The 19,685-nt window shown below is 49.1% G+C and overlaps 1 protein-coding gene across 4 annotated transcripts in view; it reads left to right on the top strand.

The window, feature by feature from the left end:
* TMEM161B (transmembrane protein 161B) overlaps window positions 1-19,685 on the top strand; it is a 919,424-nt gene that overhangs the window by 343,586 nt on the left and 556,153 nt on the right. For all 4 annotated transcript variants that reach the window (XM_069627595.1, XM_069627592.1, XM_069627594.1 and 1 more), the window contains exon 6: window positions 18,224-18,375. In XM_069627595.1, the coding sequence (XP_069483696.1) occupies window positions 18,224-18,375 (152 nt within the window). The remainder of the gene's footprint in view (window positions 1-18,223; window positions 18,376-19,685) is intronic.

Below are 19,685 nucleotides of genomic sequence, written 5' to 3'. Positions count from 1 at the left end.
TTTGCAAGGCCTGGATACATGTTCAGGGCTACTGTGGAGTGTTCAGGGACCTCTCTGAGTCTCTCCTTGGGTCTGCATAACACAAGCCATGCTCTGGTGGTTTTGCAATCCTGCCCCTGTGCTCCCTCCATAACCTGGCCTTCAGCAAGAGGTGTGGTTTAATGCATGTTGCTTTCTCTGTATTGGTGACATTTGACACCCATACGCGGCAAGCACCTGATTACCTCACGGGTGGTGATGTGACATTCCTTTTTGGCTTCTGATGTCACAGGGAGTGTCCTCCCTGATACCAGTGTGTGCTTAATATTAGTAACATAAATAAAAACTGAAGCAGACAAATTACTATTTAAGATACTGGTGGGAGGGGAGGGGGTGTTATACAGCCCTCTGGTTTGGGGGTCTGTCCCAAGGTGGAAAACAATGTGCCCACTAAAATAACCCAAAACTCTCTCAAAGGGTAATGTAGCGGACCAGTTAGGCTTTACTCATAGGAGCGGGTGAGCTGGCAGCTAGTTACTTTTAAACCTAATAGACTGAACAAGAGAAGACCTACGTATATACTGTAAAATCTATATTCTAAAACGTATTCCCCATAAGACCTAAGTAGACCAATAAGTATAACTTAAGATACGTAGGAGTTACACTGTGTATTACAAAGAAAGTAAATGTCCTTGGACTAGACGCTTTCTACTTCTAAAACCACTGTCTGGGAAAATACCTGATGGCAAGCCCTACACCTAGAATTTCTAAAGGAAAGGCGAGAAGGGATTCTCTGACACAGGATCAGACTGACAAAACGTGGGTTGGTTGTGCAGTCTTCATTACTACCGTGTATGCATTAGTGCACAGATAATCTTAACAGGAGTGCGAAACACATAGTTGTATGGGGATTTAGGAGGAGTCAAAACACATGGGCAAAGCAAAATAGTCACTTTCAAAGAGTCTGATAAAATATGCAACAATCCTGAGCCAGTATACTGAAAGCCCAATAGGAAACAACTGTAACACATTTTAGCAACAATCTATTGAAACTACCCAATGTTTTTTATGGCAAGTGAGCTGCAGTGTTTTTATAATAAGAAAATGGGCATCAAATCACTGGTACTTCCTAAAATCCCAAATTGCTCATCAAACGCGAAGTTACGCGAGGGCACCTAGGAAAATGTCAGTGTTAAGTCACTTGTGCAGAGTATTAGAAATTCCCAAACCTTTCCTAGCAAACGGACAAATCCATTACACTTACTGGGGTTATGGAGAAAAGAAAGGTACGTTCTTCTTTTACCCCTCAGGTGCAGTAAACGTGGCAACCAGAACTAGACCCTCCAGAATATTTCTACGCAGGGTTTCAGAACCAGCAGGCCAGGAAGAGATGGTTGCAAAGGGAGCACAAGCCAACTCCATTTAGTGGAAAACATTAGAGATTGGGTTCTCAAAACTCTACTACTGCCAAACATTGGTGAAGAATCTGAAGAGTATGTCAGGACCAAAGTAACTGGGGACAAGTACTCATGTTGATGAAGGAATAATGGGAAAATATTGAGTTTAGGTGCCAAATTCTTTTCGGGCTAGTCACTCTTGAGATCTCACTTGAAAGAACTCAAACTCTCCAGCAAGGATCCCGATGACCCAAAGGAGCAAAAAACAGGTCACCTATGATGAAGACACAAAAGGCAGAAGCCTTTTCATCAAAATAAAGGCAACAGTCGGCATAGGATCCTAACCAAGGATCCAAGACAGCCCAGTACAAGCGAGCGGCAGTGAACCAGCCATTAACAAATCCTACACTGGGGGCAAGTGTAGGAGGCGACCCAGGACATTCCAAGACTGAGCTGTGGCAGTATAGCAACAAGCCTTCCAAAAAGCCATCCAACTTCCAAGTCAGGAAGAGTCTTCGTCTGGGGGCTCAGGGACCGGATGTTTTCCTGGAGCATTTGATAGGAAGGCAGCACAGCAAGGGCTAGAAAACTGTCTCACAATGGGAGAGGCAGTCCAACTGCTAAGGTGATCTGGGGCAAAGCAAAGACGACCCCAAGTTGAGATTGCACCAGTAGGGAAGGAACCAGGATCAAGGACAAAGGATTTAGAGTCAAGCAAGTTTGGCCACACAAGGTCCTCATTGACAATTGATCCTCAGCAACCGTCTTCCTTGAATTTGGGTAAAAAATCTGAGAAATGCAATGTCTCCCACTGATAATATATTCACAGTGGGGCTCACCTAACCCAGTCCTCCACCCACACAGCCAGGTTGAGCCTACATCAGCAAAATTGCCTTTTTGGCCATGCTGCATGGCCCACATAGACCACAGATTGCCCAAAACAAAATGGCTGGGAGTAGGGATAACAAATAAATTACACCAATGACTACCAGATAGGTGCGATGGATTAACAAACTTAATCACAGGCTCCCACCAACCTACTCAACATCACAATTTTAGGGTAATGAATCATCCTGTCACCAGAATTGCATGCTTAAATAGCATCCCACCCTAGTATCCATATAGGCTACAAAAGGCAGCTCCAGAAATAAGTTGTGGCCCGCACACCAGTCTCTGAAATGTGTTTAGCAGTGTTGTGGAGTAATTTAATTAATATCTTGGTGCAGGAGAGAACAATGGCTCTGGCACTAAAGGCCGTACACTAACAATCTAGAAATTCAGTGTCCTTGAGTAGTGGAGATCCCTGTCCCCTGCACACCTTAACTGAGAACAGTCACACAGTAGGTACGACAGTAATACTTGAATATTGTATCACATTTCCTATAATAATTCCATAATTAAACTTCCTAAACAATGGTTTGTGTACCAATTATTTAATCAACAAAAAGTTAGGTAAAATTGAGCTCCAACCGTTTTGGGCTAAGCCCTTCCTCAGAAGCAATGTCTTGGACGATTTGCATTTCTTGACACAATGCAAGATATTTGGGGGGTAAGTACAAAATGAACAGATTGCCATTCTTTGTGCTTTGTTTTGACTGCTGACCTGGCTTTGTGGAGGCAAGTAAAGCCTTATGCATTACTATCCTTGCTTTTTTCCTCACTACATAAGAATACCAGTACTGGGAGACTGTCTACCTTAGTAGATTTCTTGATTTTTAAAGCTACACACATCCCCTTACAGTGAAGCGCGATTAGGATGGTTGGTATGCTTATAACATTTTGTTTTGTAATTTTGTCGTTACAAATGCAACGTGTCTAGGACGGGCTGGTGGCACCGGATATTTTTCAGTGTGTTTTTAACTGTTTACTCGTGCATTTGTACATTTTAACACATAATGCCATAAAGGGTACCATATATTCTAATATGGCCATGCAACAAGATTTATGCCCGTCCTTTGGCCCTGTCATCCTTTGGCCTTCTTCCTGCCCTCTCGGGTACAGAATTCCCATACATAGAGTGCCATTTTGCAGGGAAAGCTTCTGCTTACTCAGGCAAAGGGTGTGGTCTGTATGTGTCGCATAAGTGTAGCTAAATAGGGAATATGTTGCAGAAGTGTATTTTACTCATCATTGGAGGAAGGTTGGGTGCACCCGAGTAAATGTAATGATATGGATGTGTTTGTATTAGGCCTATATTTTGTGTATATTAATATTTAATTGCATGCATTTATTGATTGAGATTTTTCCCACTTTGTTGTAGGTCTGATCAGCTTTTTATCTTGGTGTCGCTGCGACGTGCTGTTCCTTCAGCAGTCACGTTTGTTTTCATGTGTCCTTGGTTTTGTTTGTGGCTTTCCTTTCAATTTCCTACTTTTATTTGTTTCTCCTGGGAGTGGTGGTATTGCCATCTGTGGTGCGTCAGGCCTAAGTTGTTCTGTTTGGTGATTTGGTTGTGCGGTTGGTTTTGCAGGTGACAGGATCTTTGTGTGAGAATGGGTGATGTGTGTGTTGGGTAATGGTTCTATTGTAGTACGGTTCCAAAAGGTTAGTTATGATTTATTATTTGGATGGTTGCGGTAATAGTGCTGTATGCGTGGCAGGCCCAAGACCCCATGTGGCTGGTGGGGTGTAAGGTGAGTACGCTGTGATGGTTGCAAATGTAGTTGTGAATGGTTTGTGGTGTGTTCCCTTGGATGGTGTTGAATGTTAGTTACTCGGTGTGTTGAGTATGCTTGGGTGGTTGCGATTATGGTAATGTTTCTGAAGTGTTTAGCTGAGTTGGTTTGTGTGGGATCCTGTCTGGTGTGGTGTGTGTGTTTTCCCCTTGCTGCCATTTTATAAGGAAGGGAGATTTGTAGTGTGTGCTTGTACTACCAATGCAATGCAATGCAAGCTATTGGAATGTTGGTGTAGTGGAACACTGTGGTTCCTTAGTGTTCCACATATGTCAGTTAGGGGCTTCAGGATGGAGATGATAGTTTAAACCTGTATCTGCCTTACCTCCCTTCCCATTTCCCATCTATTACCCTGTAACTACAATAAAGCTCATTCCACTTTCTTTAAAAAAAAAAAGCCAGTCCACGCTGGGTCACGCTGTATCGCTGACCTGGCATTATCTTCTAACAAGTCGCCTCTGTAGCAATACTTAAGTACCCAGGTATCCCATCCCAAAGCTACTCCATCTCGCACAAACGACACCTGCAGCTCACCATTGCCTGCATTCTAGTCCGATAAAAACCAGACCATTATTCCTGATCACTGCTACTGGTTCCATAATTGAAACTGAACATCTGCGGTAGCTTTTATTTCTCCCTTTTTGCGCTCCCTCCAGTCTTTTCTCTTACACTTCTCCCAGGCTTAGAACTGAGTCTCTGGCTCCAGAATACTACTTCTATAAAATTCACTCTGGACGACCTTTTCAATCTATCTATGGGTCGTTCACCACATACCTCCCTTCTCAGAGCCCAGAAAGTGGCACGGGAAGCTATCGTAAACAAATACCTAAGTGAATTCAGAGAAAACAATTTGGGTCCAGATAACCTAAAGCCCGCCTCTGCCACTACCTATGTCAATAGAGCGGCACTTGGCCTTAGTTTCCTGCCAATAGACATCAAAGACACCATTCTCCAGCATGGGGTCTGGCATGGATTCACACGCTCATGAATATTCCCCGTCGTCAGGCTGGGAATCCTCGGTAAAGAAAAAACCAGTATCAGTTTCGTTTCTGATCTGTCTTTCGTAGTAATAACCAATCACTGGTCTCTGCGTCATACTGACCACAGCCAATGACTGCCCTCTACCTAAGCACCGCCTCTGGCAGCCATCTTCAGATTTTTACCGCACGTTCATGTGTTGGGATCCTCGTGCTATTGCTCTCGAGCGTTAGTGCTATTTTTTCGCGCTTTTTCACAAAAACTTCGATTCTTTCGGTCAAAAGAGCCTCAAGCTCCACCGATCCTACATCCGATCAACGGGGACCCGTGTCGGATTCATCGTGCCCCTCAAGGGTGAAGATTTCATCGAGCTCCGCTTCGGAGGACTCCAGAAGCGTCTCAGGCCCGGTCTCGGAGATGGCCCAGGAGAAGGGAAGCTCGACGCCCGGAAAGCTGTTCAGGGCCTGCCCTGGATGCCAGCTGCAGAACGTCTTCAAGGAGGACGAACACTCTTTCTGCCTTTACTGCCTTCATGGGGACAAGACGCACGTGGAGAAGGACTGTGCGTTTTGCGGCAACATGTCGGAACGGACCATGAAGGACCGCCATCAACGTCTCGCCAGCTGGCTGGAGGGTAAGAGCCCGTCTGGCGAGAAGAAGAAGAAATCTGAGCGGTCTTCTAAGACCTTTGAGGGCGCCCCGGCGACGGGGGCCCAACATAAGGCCAAGCACCGCGAGTCCGCTGGCACCGGGAGCGCCGAACGGTCGGGCTCTACGGGCGCCAGGCAGGGCGCACCCTCCCCGGCACCATCAACCACGAGCCAACGCTCTGGGTCGGGTAAGAGGAAGGCCGAGCACCCGGCGAAGCTCCTGGAGAGACCCCGGTCGAGCTCTAAGGCAGAGGAGGAGCGTGGCAGTGCCCCCTCCCTCAAGGATAAGGCGGTGAGCGCACCTAAGGTGGTGAAGGCCTTGATCCATTCGACCAAGCCCTCTATCGAAACGGTCGCGGCGGCCCTGGCCCAGCCTGTGGAGGCTGCACCAGTGGTGGCGGCCTCGGGGCCCAGAATCTCCCTGCCTCCTCGGAGGGAGTCTTCTTTCGTGCCCATCGATAGGACCCCCGTGAAACCCTCCGTGGGGAAGAAGGGGGGGCAGGGCGTCGGCGTAGATTCGGCCTCAACCTCAGAAGAGGAACTGATCGAGGTCTTAAGCCACGGCCTAGGCGTGGAACAAGACCAGCCCGTCGGAATGGGCCCCGACGCAGGTGACGACGACGACATCGTCGAGGATACCGACGGGGCCCCTGCTCGCCCGTCGGATTCCCCTCTGCCAGCGCCGCAAGACAACTCAGCGGCCATTTTGTTGGCTATACAGTCCTTATGCTCCGAGATAAGGACGAGACTACCGTTACCGACGGAGGAACCTCTCCCGTCGGGGGATCCAGAACCGGGACCTTCTGGTGTTCCCCCTACCAAGAAAAGAAGGATTCATCCACCGCCTCCTTTTCAACCGTCGCGCCCCGTCCAGCCCTCCTCCCCGTCCACCCGAGGGGATGATACGGGGACTGACACGGCAGCGACGGGTACGGACGACGAGGCATACGACGAGGATTTTCCGTCGTCGCCTCCCACCAGGGCTTCTCCGCCCGACGAGATTGGATCGTTCCACTCAATGATCGCCAGGGCATCCGAGCTTTTCCAACTCTGCCCTGAGGAGAAGAAAAAGGAAGGCTTCCTTTACCAACGGCGCGAGACCAAGAGGAAGACGGTCCTCGCAGTGCCTCTGTTGGACGACATTTGGGATGAGGGCCTTTCCCTCCTCAAGAACCCTTCCACGACGCCAGCGAAAAGAGACCGGTACGAGAAAAAGTACCGGGTCCCGGACTCAGCCCCCCTATGCCTCCGGGCGCAGCCTACCCCGGACTCCGTCGTCTCCGCGGCAGCCAGGAAGAAAGCGGGGGGGGGGTGCGGCCTCCACGTCGACTTCCCCGCCGGACGGCGAGGGAAAGAAATTGGATGCCATGGGGCGCAGAGTCATCTCGTCGGCGGCGACGACGATTAAAGCGGCCAACGCCTTGGCTATCGTGGCCCGCTACGACAGGGAACTCTGGTACAAGATAGCTCCCCTGCTGGATTTTCTGCCGGACGACAAGAGGGCGGAGGCCCTTGAGATCCTGCAGGAAGGTGAGGTGGCCTCGGACCACGCCATCACCGTGGCGACGGACATCGCCGACACTGGGTTCCGCCAGATGGGCAACGGCGTTTGCCTTCGACGTCGCGGATGGCTCAAGGCTACGGACTTTCGGCAGGACGTCCAGACCAGGGTCCTGGACATGCCCTTCGACGGGAACAACCTGTTTGGGAAGACAGTGGACGATTCCCTTCAGGCCATCAAGGCGGATACTGAGACGGCCCGGGCCCTTGGAGTACTGCAGCAACGGCGGACACCCTTTCGGAGCGGCGGAGGCAAGGGCGCCTCCAAAGGTTCCGGCGGCGGTTTCGCTTCCTACCGTCAAGCGGCCCGCTCGTCGTCGCAAGAGGCCTACAGAGGACGAGGCAAGTCTGGCGGACCCCGCCGTCGTCGCCAAGGAGGCCAAGGCGGCAAGGCCGCGTCCAAGCAGGATTGAACCGGCCGTGGGGTCGGGCCCCCACCGAAGCACCCCGGTGGGAGGCCGGCTGGCGGGCTTCGTCAGCGTGTGGGAGTCCATCTCCACCGACCGTTGGGTGCTGGACGCCCTGGCCCGGGGCCACGCGCTCGAGTTTCAAAGAAGGTGCCCGCGCGTCCCCCCCGTGGCCAGGAAAGAACTTCACGTCCCTCAACTTCTCCTGGAGGTAAAGGCGATGCTCAGAAAGGGCGCCATCGAACTCGTCCCAAAGAGGCTTCGGGGCTCCGGAGTCTACTCGCGTTACTTCCTCGTGAAGAAGAAGACGGGAGGATGGCGCCCCATCCTGGACCTGCGACGCCTGAACAAGTTCATCAAGGCGCAGAAGTTCCGGATGGTCACCCTCCAGCACGTCCTGGGTCAGCTGGAGGAAGGAGACTTCCTATCGTCGTTGGATTTGGAGGATGCCTACTTCCACATTCCCATCCTAAAGGGGCACCGAAAATTCCTCAGATTCGTGGTCCAAGGGCGTCATTACCAGTTCAAAGCCCTTCCCTTCGGACTGCGGTCGGCACCCAGGGTTTTCACCAAGTGCCTCGCACCGGTGGCGGCGCAGCTGCGCCGCGAGGGGATTCACGTCTACCCCTACCTGGACGACTGGCTCATCCGCGCCAAGACGAGGGAGCTCGCCGTGGTCCACACGGCAAGGACCGTCCAACTCCTCACGGACCTGGGATTCTCCGTGAACTACGCCAAATCCCACCTGGTGCCCGCGCAAGTCGCACTGTTTCTGGGAGCGAGGCTCGACACAGTGTCCCTTCTGGCCTCCCCGTCGGAGGAGAGGACCAGGACCATCCTGGGCAAGGTGCAACGGATGTTGGTGGCCGACGCGGCCAAGGTGAGGTCCATCAAGTCCCTCCTCGGGATGATGTCTTCCTGCATCTACCTCATTCCCATGTGCAGGCTCCGGATGCGCCCGTTGCAAGAGTTCCTGGATGCGCGCTGGATCCAGACGACGGGCAGCTTCGAGGAAAGGATCAAGCTCGACGAGAGTTTCCGACGAGCGATACGGTGGTGGGGCACCCGCGCGCATCTGACGGCGGGCATGGACTTCCAGACCCCAGCCCACCAGGTGACTGTGACCACGGATGCCTCCCTAGAAGGGTGGGGAGCGCACACCGAAAACCTGCACGCAAGGGGACTCTGGCTCCCGACGGAGAAGTCCCTGCATATCAACGTCCTGGAGCTCCGTGCAGTGTTTTGGGCCCTCAGGTCCTTCCTTCCGTCCCTCAAGGGCAAGGTGGTGAGGATCTTCACCGACAACACCACCACCATGTTTTACATCAGGAAACAGGGCGGAACCAGGTCCCCAGCGCTGTCCAAGGAGGCGCAGGACCTGTGGCATTGGGCCGTCGCCCAAGGGATTCTTCTGGTGCCGTTTCATCTGGCAGGGATAAAAAACACCATCGCCGACTCACTCAGCAGGGAGCTGCGCTCGTGCCACGAGTGGGAACTACGGCAGGATCTGGTGGATCGCCTCTTCCGACGGTGGGGCACACCCCAGATCGACCTGTTCGCGACGGCGACGAACACCAAGTGCCGGAGGTTCGCCAGCAGGTTTCCCCAGACGAGGAGCATGGGCGATGCTTTCTCGTTCCCCTGGGAGGGCCTGTTCCTCTACGCGTTCCCTCCCTTGCCTCTGCTAATCCGGCTCGTCAACCAGCTCAAGAGGTCACGGTGCAGGATGATCCTCGTCGCACCTGCGTGGCCGAGGCAGATATGGTTCCCGGACCTTCTGGACTTGTCGGCGTCCCCGCCAATCAAGCTGCCGGCGGACGCGGATCTACTCTCCAGGGAAGGAGGCGCCATCCTCCACCACGACCCGAAGTCGCTGAACTTGCAGGCCTGGCTCCTGCAGCGCTAGAGTTTGGAGGATACGACATACCGGCCGATTGCAGAGAGGTTCTTGCAAAGGCCAGGGCGTCCTCGACTCTTAAATGCTACGGACACAAATGGAAGAGGTTTTCTGTCTGGTGCCACGCACAGAAGATTAACCCTCTACGGATTACGGCTCCCCAAGTGCTGCCGTACCTGCTGACGCTGGCCAAAGCTGGTCTGGCACACGCGTCCATCAAGATTCATCTTGCTGCGATCTCCCGATACACCAGAACCACGGGCCGGACGTCCTTGTGGTCTCATCGTCTGGTGAAAGAGTTCATGAAGGGACTGTTCAGATCGTTCCCGCCGGTGAAGGCTCCGGCCCCGGCGTGGGAGCTCAACGTGGTGCTGACCAAACTTATGGGACCTCCGTTCGAGCCTCTGCACTCGGCCCCGTTGAAGTTTCTATCGTGGAAAACAGCTTTTCTCGTGGCCATCACCTCCGCACGACGAGTGGGAGAGATCCAGGCCCTTTCCTGCAAGGCCCCGTACTTGACTTTCCACGACACGAGGGTAGTGCTCAGGACGCACCCCTCCTTCATGCCCAAGGTACCGTCGGACTTTCATCTCAACGAACCCTTGGTGTTACCTGTGTTCTTCCCGTCGCCTTCGTCGCCGGCTGAGAGGACTTTGCACTCGCTGGATGTAGCTAGAGCGCTGAAGTTCTACGTGGACCGCACGAAAGGTTTTCGGAAGACGTCACAACTCTTTGTGAACTTTGGACCTGTCAATCAGGGGAAGGCTCTCTCGAAGGCTTCCATCTCCAGATGGCTCTCCGGCTGTATCATGTACTGTCACCGGTTGGCAAACCGACCGCTGCCTGGCCGTCCGAGAGCCCATTCCACCAGAGCGATCGCAGCTACCACGGCGTTCCTATCTGGTGTGCCCCTGCTGGACATATGCAGGGCTGCTACGTGGAGGTCGACGCACACCTTCACGAAATTCTACTGCGTCGACCGGGATTCCAGGGAGGAGTCCAGGGTCGGCCAAGCAGTGCTGCGCAACCTGTTCGCCTGAGGTGAGCCTGGTGAGGAGGTAAGATGCTTAATGTTGAGTTGATGTGATGCTTAATGTTGAGCCTTTGCCACCTCCCGTGGTTGTGCATGTGTGTACTGCTATGTATTCTTTATTCATGAGCGTGTGAATCCATGCCAGACCCCATGCTGGAGAAGGAACAAGTTACTTACCTGTAACTGTTGTTCTCCAGCATGGGTCTGGCATGGATTCACATGCGAACCCTCCCGCCTACCCCTCTGCGGCTCTTCACTTGGTCATACTGCCACTTCACGTGCTTCCAAATCTGAAGATGGCTGCCAGAGGCGGTGCTTAGGTAGAGGGCAGTCATTGGCTGTGGTCAGTATGACGCAGAGACCAGTGATTGGTTATTACTACGAAAGACAGATCAGAAACGAAACTGATACTGGTTTTTTCTTTACCGAGGATTCCCAGCCTGACGACGGGGAATATTCATGAGCGTGTGAATCCATGCCAGACCCATGCTGGAGAACAACAGTTACAGGTAAGTAACTTGTTCCTTATCCCTGACAAACTGATCTTAAAGCCGGTGTTTCCTGCACTACCTACCCGTGCCTTGGTTAAAGGGAGCAAACCAGCTTTCATTTCTCCATCACAGAACCAACTGACCCAATAACCCGTCTAAATCCTCAATTGGATTATGATCCTATGACGGTTTCCACTGTTCAACAGACCCCCCGAACATCATGGTGTGGATTTGCCTATAATATCTATCAATCGTGCTCAAACCATTACTAATTCCCCTCCTAAAACCAAGTTTTAAGGTAGCCACATCCCACACTTCTCAATACAAGATCTCCAAACCTTCATGATATTGATGTTCATGATTATTTACTGGAACAAAATCTTGACCTGCTGTGCCTGACGGACACCCGGCTCCAAGACTACAATGGCCCTATAATGGATCCGGCAGTGCCGAATCACTTTGTGGTGTTCTCACAAAACCATACAACTGGTAAGGGTGGGCGGGGGGGAGGGGGGTGCGGCCATTATTGCCAGGGAATGATTAAAACTCTATGAAGTCCCTATCACTTGTGCCGGGTGTGAGATTCTCCACCTCAAATGCACCACCACACCCACCTCCTGTACCAACCTTCTGTTGTATCGCCCTCCAGATATAATGATGAGCTCACCCAAATACTACAGTCCCTTAATAAACCAGGCATCACCACGCTCTTTCTCTCGGATCTAATCCTTTGGCATGGTGACCCCTGCAATTTCGAAGTAATCCATCTACAAATAAGCTTAAATAACAATGAGTTTACCATACTCAGTCAGGACACCACTCACATCAGTGAAGACATTCTTGACTGGCTAATCAGTCAGAAACCTAGATGTCAGAATCAGAAACCAGGCCATGCATTTGGTAGGATGACGCCTTTATTGAATTTCAAATCGACATCCCCCCAACAGTTAAAGCTGTCCAAACCATTAAGAAAAGTTCAAAGTAGGAACCTCAGAGAGATCAAAGGCAGTGATTTTTCTGAAGGGATCACATTACTACCCAGTGACACCACCGACATTGACAGCCCTAATGATCTGGTGGTATCTTAGAAGCTGCATTTGAACCGCAAGCTTGATAGGATCGTGCTACTTAAAACGATCACGGGAAGAGATGGGTACTCGCGCAACAGTTGGTTCACACCCACACTTGAAGAACATAAAAGGAGGAAGACCAGCTGAATGTGTCTGGTTGAGAACACATTCAGAACATCACAATGGCTTGGAAGGCTTTGAGAAAAGCGTATGAAGCAGCCAGCCATTCATGACTCGAAGAAGAATTTCTTAAATTTCAAAACAGCAAAAGCTGAGAATTGCCCCGACCAACTGTTAAAAATGTTGAAATCGCTAGAGAAACCAAAGGTCCAACCCCAGACGTTCTCACCCAAAAAACATCTGCCTAAGAGCACAGCACGCCTTCATTGACAAAATCACAGTCACACAAGATATCAACTCCCACATCAAGCACAATATTACACCAATCGACACCACCCAGACCTCCTGCCCCGCAAGTTAGACAAATGGGAACAGTCAGTTGAACACCCCAAGGCCACCACCACTCCTGAACAAATGGAGGCCCTTTCTAACATGAATCCAATGTTTTGTCCAGTAGACGTCGTACCTTCCAAGCTCATTTTGGACAATAAAATGCTCTTTGCACCTTTCCTTACCCGTTCCATCATTTCCTCATTCAAACACAATACCGCCCCCAACTGTATGAAAACGGTGACCATCACCTTTCTTACCAAGAAGGCTGGGCTCAACCCAGAAGACACCACCAGCCTCAGACCCATCACCAACTCCCTGTGTCTGTGGATGGTGGACAAAATCACCACCATGCAGTTCCAAAGCTTCCTGGATCAACACTATTCTACATCCCAGGCAGTCCAGTTTCAGGGCCCATCGCAGCACTGAGTGCCCTTCTAGAGCTCCAAACCATCATGCTGGCTATGATCGATAACAGGTGCGGCCTCTTGGTGCTGTTAGATCTGTCAGCAGTGTTTTACCTGCTGGACCACAACATCCTTCAAACACTCCCCCTCCAGGCCTTATCAAGGATTCACTCTTTCTTATCTGGTACCCCTCAACAGTGAATTGGGGCAGCTTCCATTCAGACCCCGTCACCATTGGTTGCGGGGTCACCCAGGGGGGCTTGCCTGTCACCTGCACTTGTCAGTGTATATAATAAGCCACTGTGTGACTGGCTGACAATGGTGCTCAATTTTCAAATTATGCAGATGATACCCAACTTTTACTCACCTTGGATGGGCGACTATGATGACAACTCTATAAAACTTAATACCATCTTCCTCGAGGTCAAGCAGTCGATGACCACTCACCAGATGTGTTTAAATAAAAAGACCAAGCTCCTCCTTTTTGGCCCACAACACGCAAGATCCAAACTGGATACTCGTTACACTGACTTCGGGATTGACAACTGCTTCATCCCCACCTTGAGCAAGGTTAAAACTCTGGCCACATATTTAGATTCCTCCTTGAGCACCGAGTCCCAATTTAACCACCTGGTGAAGACCTTGAGTTACCATCTGAAACTGCCAAGACAAGTTAAGCCTTTCATTTCAGAGAAACACGGTGAAACCTTAGCGAGAGCTACTATCCTCTCCCGGCTCGACTATTGCAACACACTCCTGGTGGGTGCAATTAAAGGCAATATCACAACTTAAAGTACAGAACTGCGCTAGACATATCATCAAAAATGTGAGCCGTTGTGAACACATCACCGAACAAAGGAAAAACCTCCATTGGCTTCCAGTAAACTCGAATACGATTCAAAATTCTCGCCTTTGTACATAAGAGCATTTACGGCAAAGTCACCGTCTATCCGAAAGAGAAACAAAAGTACTACCGCCCTCAGAGAATGCTTAGAACCAAAAATATTTGCCTTCTGGTATGCCCTAAATCCAACCGCCTGTGGAAAGGGAAGATCCTTTCCCCTACTTGCAGCCACATCCTGGAACGCCCTCTCCCAAGCACTATGACGAGAAACCTTGTGGTATTTCTGCAAAAAGCTCAAAAACACCCTGTTTGAGTAAGCCCTTCCTTGTTCTATCTCGACTATCCTCACTGTCGCATGCCTTTGTCACTCTAGTGTTTTTGTTTTCGCACTCTGGCGCCTGGGGTTTTTGACGCATAAGAAATTAATAAAATAAAAAGATGTGGGGGCTGGGACTGTCTGGTCCCAGTACACATCCAGGGTATATTGTGCCTTTTTCTGGGCAGAATGTGCAGCCAGCAGCTATCCATGATTGGATAGCCACTGCAAGTTTTAATGGCGCAGATCCTTAACATTGGTGGAACTTGGCATGCTTCCAGCCCAAATCCTGCAGCCATTCAACAGATCATCATTGGAACTGAAACTCCTACGAAAAGGTGCAGCCCTCTGATGACCATTGCAGCTGACCAGCATTACCTCCACCCATGTCACGGTGAAGCCCTGCTCATCTATCCTGATCTGAAGATGGCCCTTTGACTCCAAGGCCGGTGGGAACAACCAGCCTCGATTCATGCTCGAAGATCTGTACCTGCTTAAGCTTCAGAACTTTTCCTGAACCACCTGGAGGACTGACCAGCTCTCTCCTGGGCTATCTCGCTGCAGTTGTTACGAGTGCATTCTTGGAACTTGGAGCATCAACGGAAGCCATGCTAGGCTTGTTCCTTTGTGTGCCATCCCAAGATCGCCTGCCACTGCCTTATCGCAGTGACTCCCTTTTCAACTTGTTTTCTTTGCTCCCTTGAGTTTGCCTGATCTGCAGAACTCTTCTTCCTTTCGTCGCAAGTGTTAATCTGGACAGTGCCTGAAACCGTAAGTTATGTACCTCTATCGACCAAAATTAAATTCTGTGCCTGAAAACCTCTTCATTTGGGACCTGGGGCCTCACACGACTGGACCAAGTACAGGAGGACGTGTCCCCAATGGAATCCAGAACCTCTGCATTGGTCTATCGGAGTAAGGGGGATAAGTTAATACCTGTTCCACCCTCCCCATATCCTCCATAGGGTTACATTTGTGTAAATGGGGGGAGGGGTGAGGAGAGGAGAGAGGGTAGAGGGGGGCAATATGAATATTTGTGTATCATAGTAGGTGTAGAGTTTTTGTTGCTTTTTATGTACTCTAAAGGCCTCATAGAATCATTGAATATGTATGTACTTACCTGTCTAACTGGAATTATTGTGCTCTGTGTGGACTAGTAGCCCTGTAAAAACAACTCTCACACCCCTCCTGAGTCTAAGCTGCTCTGCCGTCTAGATTGTGTGTGGGTCGACTTCAGTGTTTTTCCTGTACACCATAATCGGTTGGCCTCCCAAAATCCACCTCCATGGTGACTTTTGGAAATCTATCTTAACAATAACCAACCTAGGCCAGAAGCACTGCCTTCATTTCATAGTTCAGCAAATGATGTCCAGTTACTGCCATCTAATCCCCGTTGTATCCTTGCACACCATGCACAGATGATAAATGCTTAGTACTGCCAACACTCACACCGACTGCGATATAAGTATTGACTCTTCTATGCAGGTTGAACAGTGCTAGTTATAGCCTCACATACCAGTCATTACATGTAGATTCATTTTCCCCATTGCCCAGGACTGCCACCATATGTCACGTGGTCTTAAATGCCGGAATTATTTTAATTGTATTCCACTTAATGCCTTCTATAGTTCATATGATCTTCATGTGTAAAGTACAGCCTCATGTGCATTTACTTCCTCTCAGAACTTAATCCAAATCCTTAACTACGCATACCTTCAATCTGGGGATGTGTTGTAGTGCACTGACTCCCATTGCTACAGTGTGTGTGCCACGTGCTCTGCTCCTTGCACCAGTGATCTGTGTTGCTACTGCTCCATTTCACCACCGCATGGGAACTTCTTGGTGGCACAGGAATTGCCTCCCTTTATATCTGTGCCCCTCCTTAGCCATAGGGAATCTGCTGAGTTGCTAGAGCATGCACCAGGTGTGAAAAATGAATGAATGAGTGATTTGCTTTCGGTTCACAGGGCATCCTCGCCTATCTTAAAATGGATCACAAAGGCAGTTCAAGGCATGCAGGTAGTTGCTTGGGTGGCAGCTTGCGTCCCTGCCTATCTCTAACTCCAGTGCATGGTCCTTGCCCTCACTGGGGCCCGATATTGATGTATTCTCTGGTGGCATCATTGAGTTCTTAAAATGCCTCCTATGCTTCGGGTCTCTAATGAGATCACAGCTGGTATACATGGTTTTGTCTCCAGATTCAATGGTTTGCCTGAGCTGTAAATTCCTCTGAAAGCAGTATTGTAGGGTTTTGGACCTTAGAAAAGTAAAAGGACTACTTGAAGTGATAGATTTAGCACACTGTGCTATCTCCTGCATGAGTGGGAGCACCCTGGTCAGTTGGCTAACTCAGTTTTCAAGAGATAGGAATTTCTGTAGATCGAATGATTTGAGACACTGCGGAACTAGCCGTGGAGTCCCTCTTCATTGGAGCTACATTTCTTTTGAGCTAGTTGGAAAGGTTTGCTTTGGCGTTTCCACCTTCCCCCTTCATTCATTGTATTCCCCAAGTTCAGGGCAAGCATGTAGTGTATGTTGCTGCTAGCAGTTTCAGTTTGGCTAAAGAGGATCTGGTATTCTGACCTGCTTCAAGCTGTTGCCTTGCCCTTCTTCCTACCCAGAGGCTAGACTAACTATGCCAACACTTGGGTTGATCGCTGCACCCTGCATTCGATCACTTAGTTTGATTTACTGGTATTTGAGAAGGTAGGCTATGGACATGTGGGTTTGTCAGATGTCAGTCATAAAGTTATTTAAGCATCTTAAAAACTATCTTTAGTATAGCACATTCTTCCATTGCCATTTGGACCGACGTGGATCAGATAGTGTTTCACAACCCATCTGCACACTACAGACAATTCAGGTAGAGTGTAGAAGGTTCTACCTCTCCATCAGCACGAAGAGGAATTCTGAATCGGAGTGCTTCTCCTTGCACAATCCATTTGTCAAACAAGATGGTTTCTTCTTGTAAATGGGTTTCACCCCTTGTGGGGTTTCTGCTTGCGTCTCTGCCTCACAGCCCCATAAAGCCTTTGCCCACTTGTTACATGAAACCTCTAACTCAGAAAACAAAGTGCTTAGTGAAAATTACATTTTCAAGACAAGTGAGTGAACACCAGGACCATTGCATTTCTAAAATGTAAGTCGGTCTTTTGGACACATAACTTTTTTCCTCGAAAATTAGGTCAACCATTCAAACCTCTTTTTGCCACCTTCTTTTCTAAATCCATCATTTATTTTTTTTAGAATAATGTCTACATTGATGGAACCAAAGACTTGAGAGATTGTGAGATGTAGCAGCCTTTGTCCAGGGAAGCAGCCTTTCAAAACCTCTAGCTCACTGAGAAATGGTTGTATCTTGGTAGTAGGCACATTTCAGGAATATGACCATCCATGCTGAATGGTCAAAGACACCCCCAGTGTGTTTTCAACTTCAGCGGCATTCCAGCAATATAGCTAGGGTACCACCATATTCTTTCTATAAGAATTACTTATTTGGTACTAGTTCCTGCTCTGCTGCTCTTTCCTCCTCTCATCCTTTGTTCAAGGACTTGTGTTGGTCTAAATAGAGTAGCAACACACTCTCCAACTCCCAATAAGACTCCTAGGTACGTTCTCTATCCCATATGTCGGGAGAAAGTGGAAGAGTACATGCTACGGTTTCTTCCTGTAGTCACCCTTGTATTGGGAATCCATGTCCCTGTACCTACAGGCGACCCATTTACCTCCTGACCCCTTTTTCTTCTGCAGCTTTCAATGCAGAGTGTGGACCTGCAGCGTGGCAGCTGGCCCTTGCCCAAGCAGGGTGATTAGTCTTTCATTGATTGCTTTACAAGAAATGTTTTGTTCTCAACGCCAAGTGTATGGATGTACAGGCATGTCTTTAGGGTAACATGCCTTGCCTGTAAAAAAGAGGTTACAGTAAGTATGACTGGGGGAAAACTGCCTTTTTTGTCTTTGACCAGACACTAACTGATATAACAGGTACAAGTTAAGCCATGTAAAAAAAATATTTTCTTTATAATTGTGCTGGCCATTATTGTGTTTTCCTGAATGAGTTCTCATGAAGCAAAATACTGTTCTCATTGACCACGCATTATTTCAAGCTTGAAGATGGAGGTGAAAGATCAGTCTGTGTCACCTTTGGATTTTTCTTCTTTGTAAAATCCATGGCTATCTTGATTGTTACAGAAAACTACTTGGAATTTGGTCTTGAAACAGGTAAGAATATACATTTTTACTTGGAAATACAGTTGTCTCCATATTTATGTTAAGGTATGTGGTGTGTCTTATATAGTGCATTTTTGCCACAAATGTTATCCTCCTGCGCATTACTCTGGGAAAGAGTGGGGCGTGGTGGTGCTGTAATGGTAGGGAAGTCGGGTGCAGAAAACCTGTGGTGTTGAGTGCAGTTTGGAAGCAGCCATTACCTGTGGAAGACCACTCATAGCTTTGAAGACTAGTAGAAAGAACTTTAAAAGGAAGCTGTTGTGCCCCTTCAGGAAAACACTTAAGACCATTCTGTTCAAGTAGCTGACCCTCGAATACTAGGACCCTTTTCTCACTTGTTCTGTTCGATCTCTGTTGTCTTGTGTACATGTGCGCCCTGATGCCTGCGGGCTACTGGCGCGTTATAAACTGATAAATACATAGCGAGTGAACCAACATGTCGTCAGTAGCTAGATGTGTGGGAGATCTGGGTAGTATTTGAGAGAGTGCGGGCAGAAAAGTTGAGACCTTTATGTAAAGTGAGGAAGGTGTAGAGAGGAAGGGCAAAGAGTAGGCTTAAGCTCAAGTTTTCTGAGCAGGAGGGTAAAAATGAGTTTTCGCAGAGTGGTTAGTAAAAAAAAGGAAGAATTCTCTGAATGTTGAGGTTAATATGAGCAGTTGGTGATGAATTGTTACAGTCCGAGTTCGCTATGAAAGAGGATCCCAAGATTGTGAGCCTTGGGCATTGAGCAAGGTTAGGTGGGAAGAGAAAGGAGAAGGAACGGTAGGGATGGCATTGCAAACCCGGAGAAAGATAGATGACTTTTGTTTTTGAAGAGTTCAGCATTAGGTAGCGGAGGGCTCTCTAGTGACGTATTGCATTTAGACAGTTCAAAGTCCATTCCTAGATGGCGGTGTGAAGGAGAAAAGGTGTTGGTGAAGCCAAAAGATAAGATAAGTGTTTCTAGAGCAGAGGTATAGAGGATGAAGAGCAGAGTTCCAAAGGATTGGTCCTGGGACACTGACTGGGTGAGTGGTGCAGTCAGAGGTTTACGAGTTTCAGGAGAGTTTTTAAAGGATCAACTTTTCAGGTAGGTGGCAAACCAAGTGATAGCAGATTTGCGAAATCTACAGTCCTGGAGAGTCAAGAGGAGAGAGAAGTGGTCAGCATCTGAAAAGCAGCACAGGGGGTCCAAAAGGATGAGTATAGAAGAGCGTTTGGATTGGTGGGCAGCAGAGAGAAAGTTGAGACATGCACGAGTGCAGTCTCCCTGGAGTGTTCACTATGGAAGCTAAATTTAAGTAGATCTCAAAGACCATTA

Source organism: Ambystoma mexicanum, chromosome 6p, assembly GCF_040938575.1.
Source record: "Ambystoma mexicanum isolate Mex_15411 chromosome 6p, UKY_AmexF1_1, whole genome shotgun sequence".
In the NCBI taxonomy this organism is placed as follows: domain Eukaryota; kingdom Metazoa; phylum Chordata; class Amphibia; order Caudata; family Ambystomatidae; genus Ambystoma; species Ambystoma mexicanum.
This window is presented reverse-complemented; position numbering and strand designations above follow the sequence as displayed.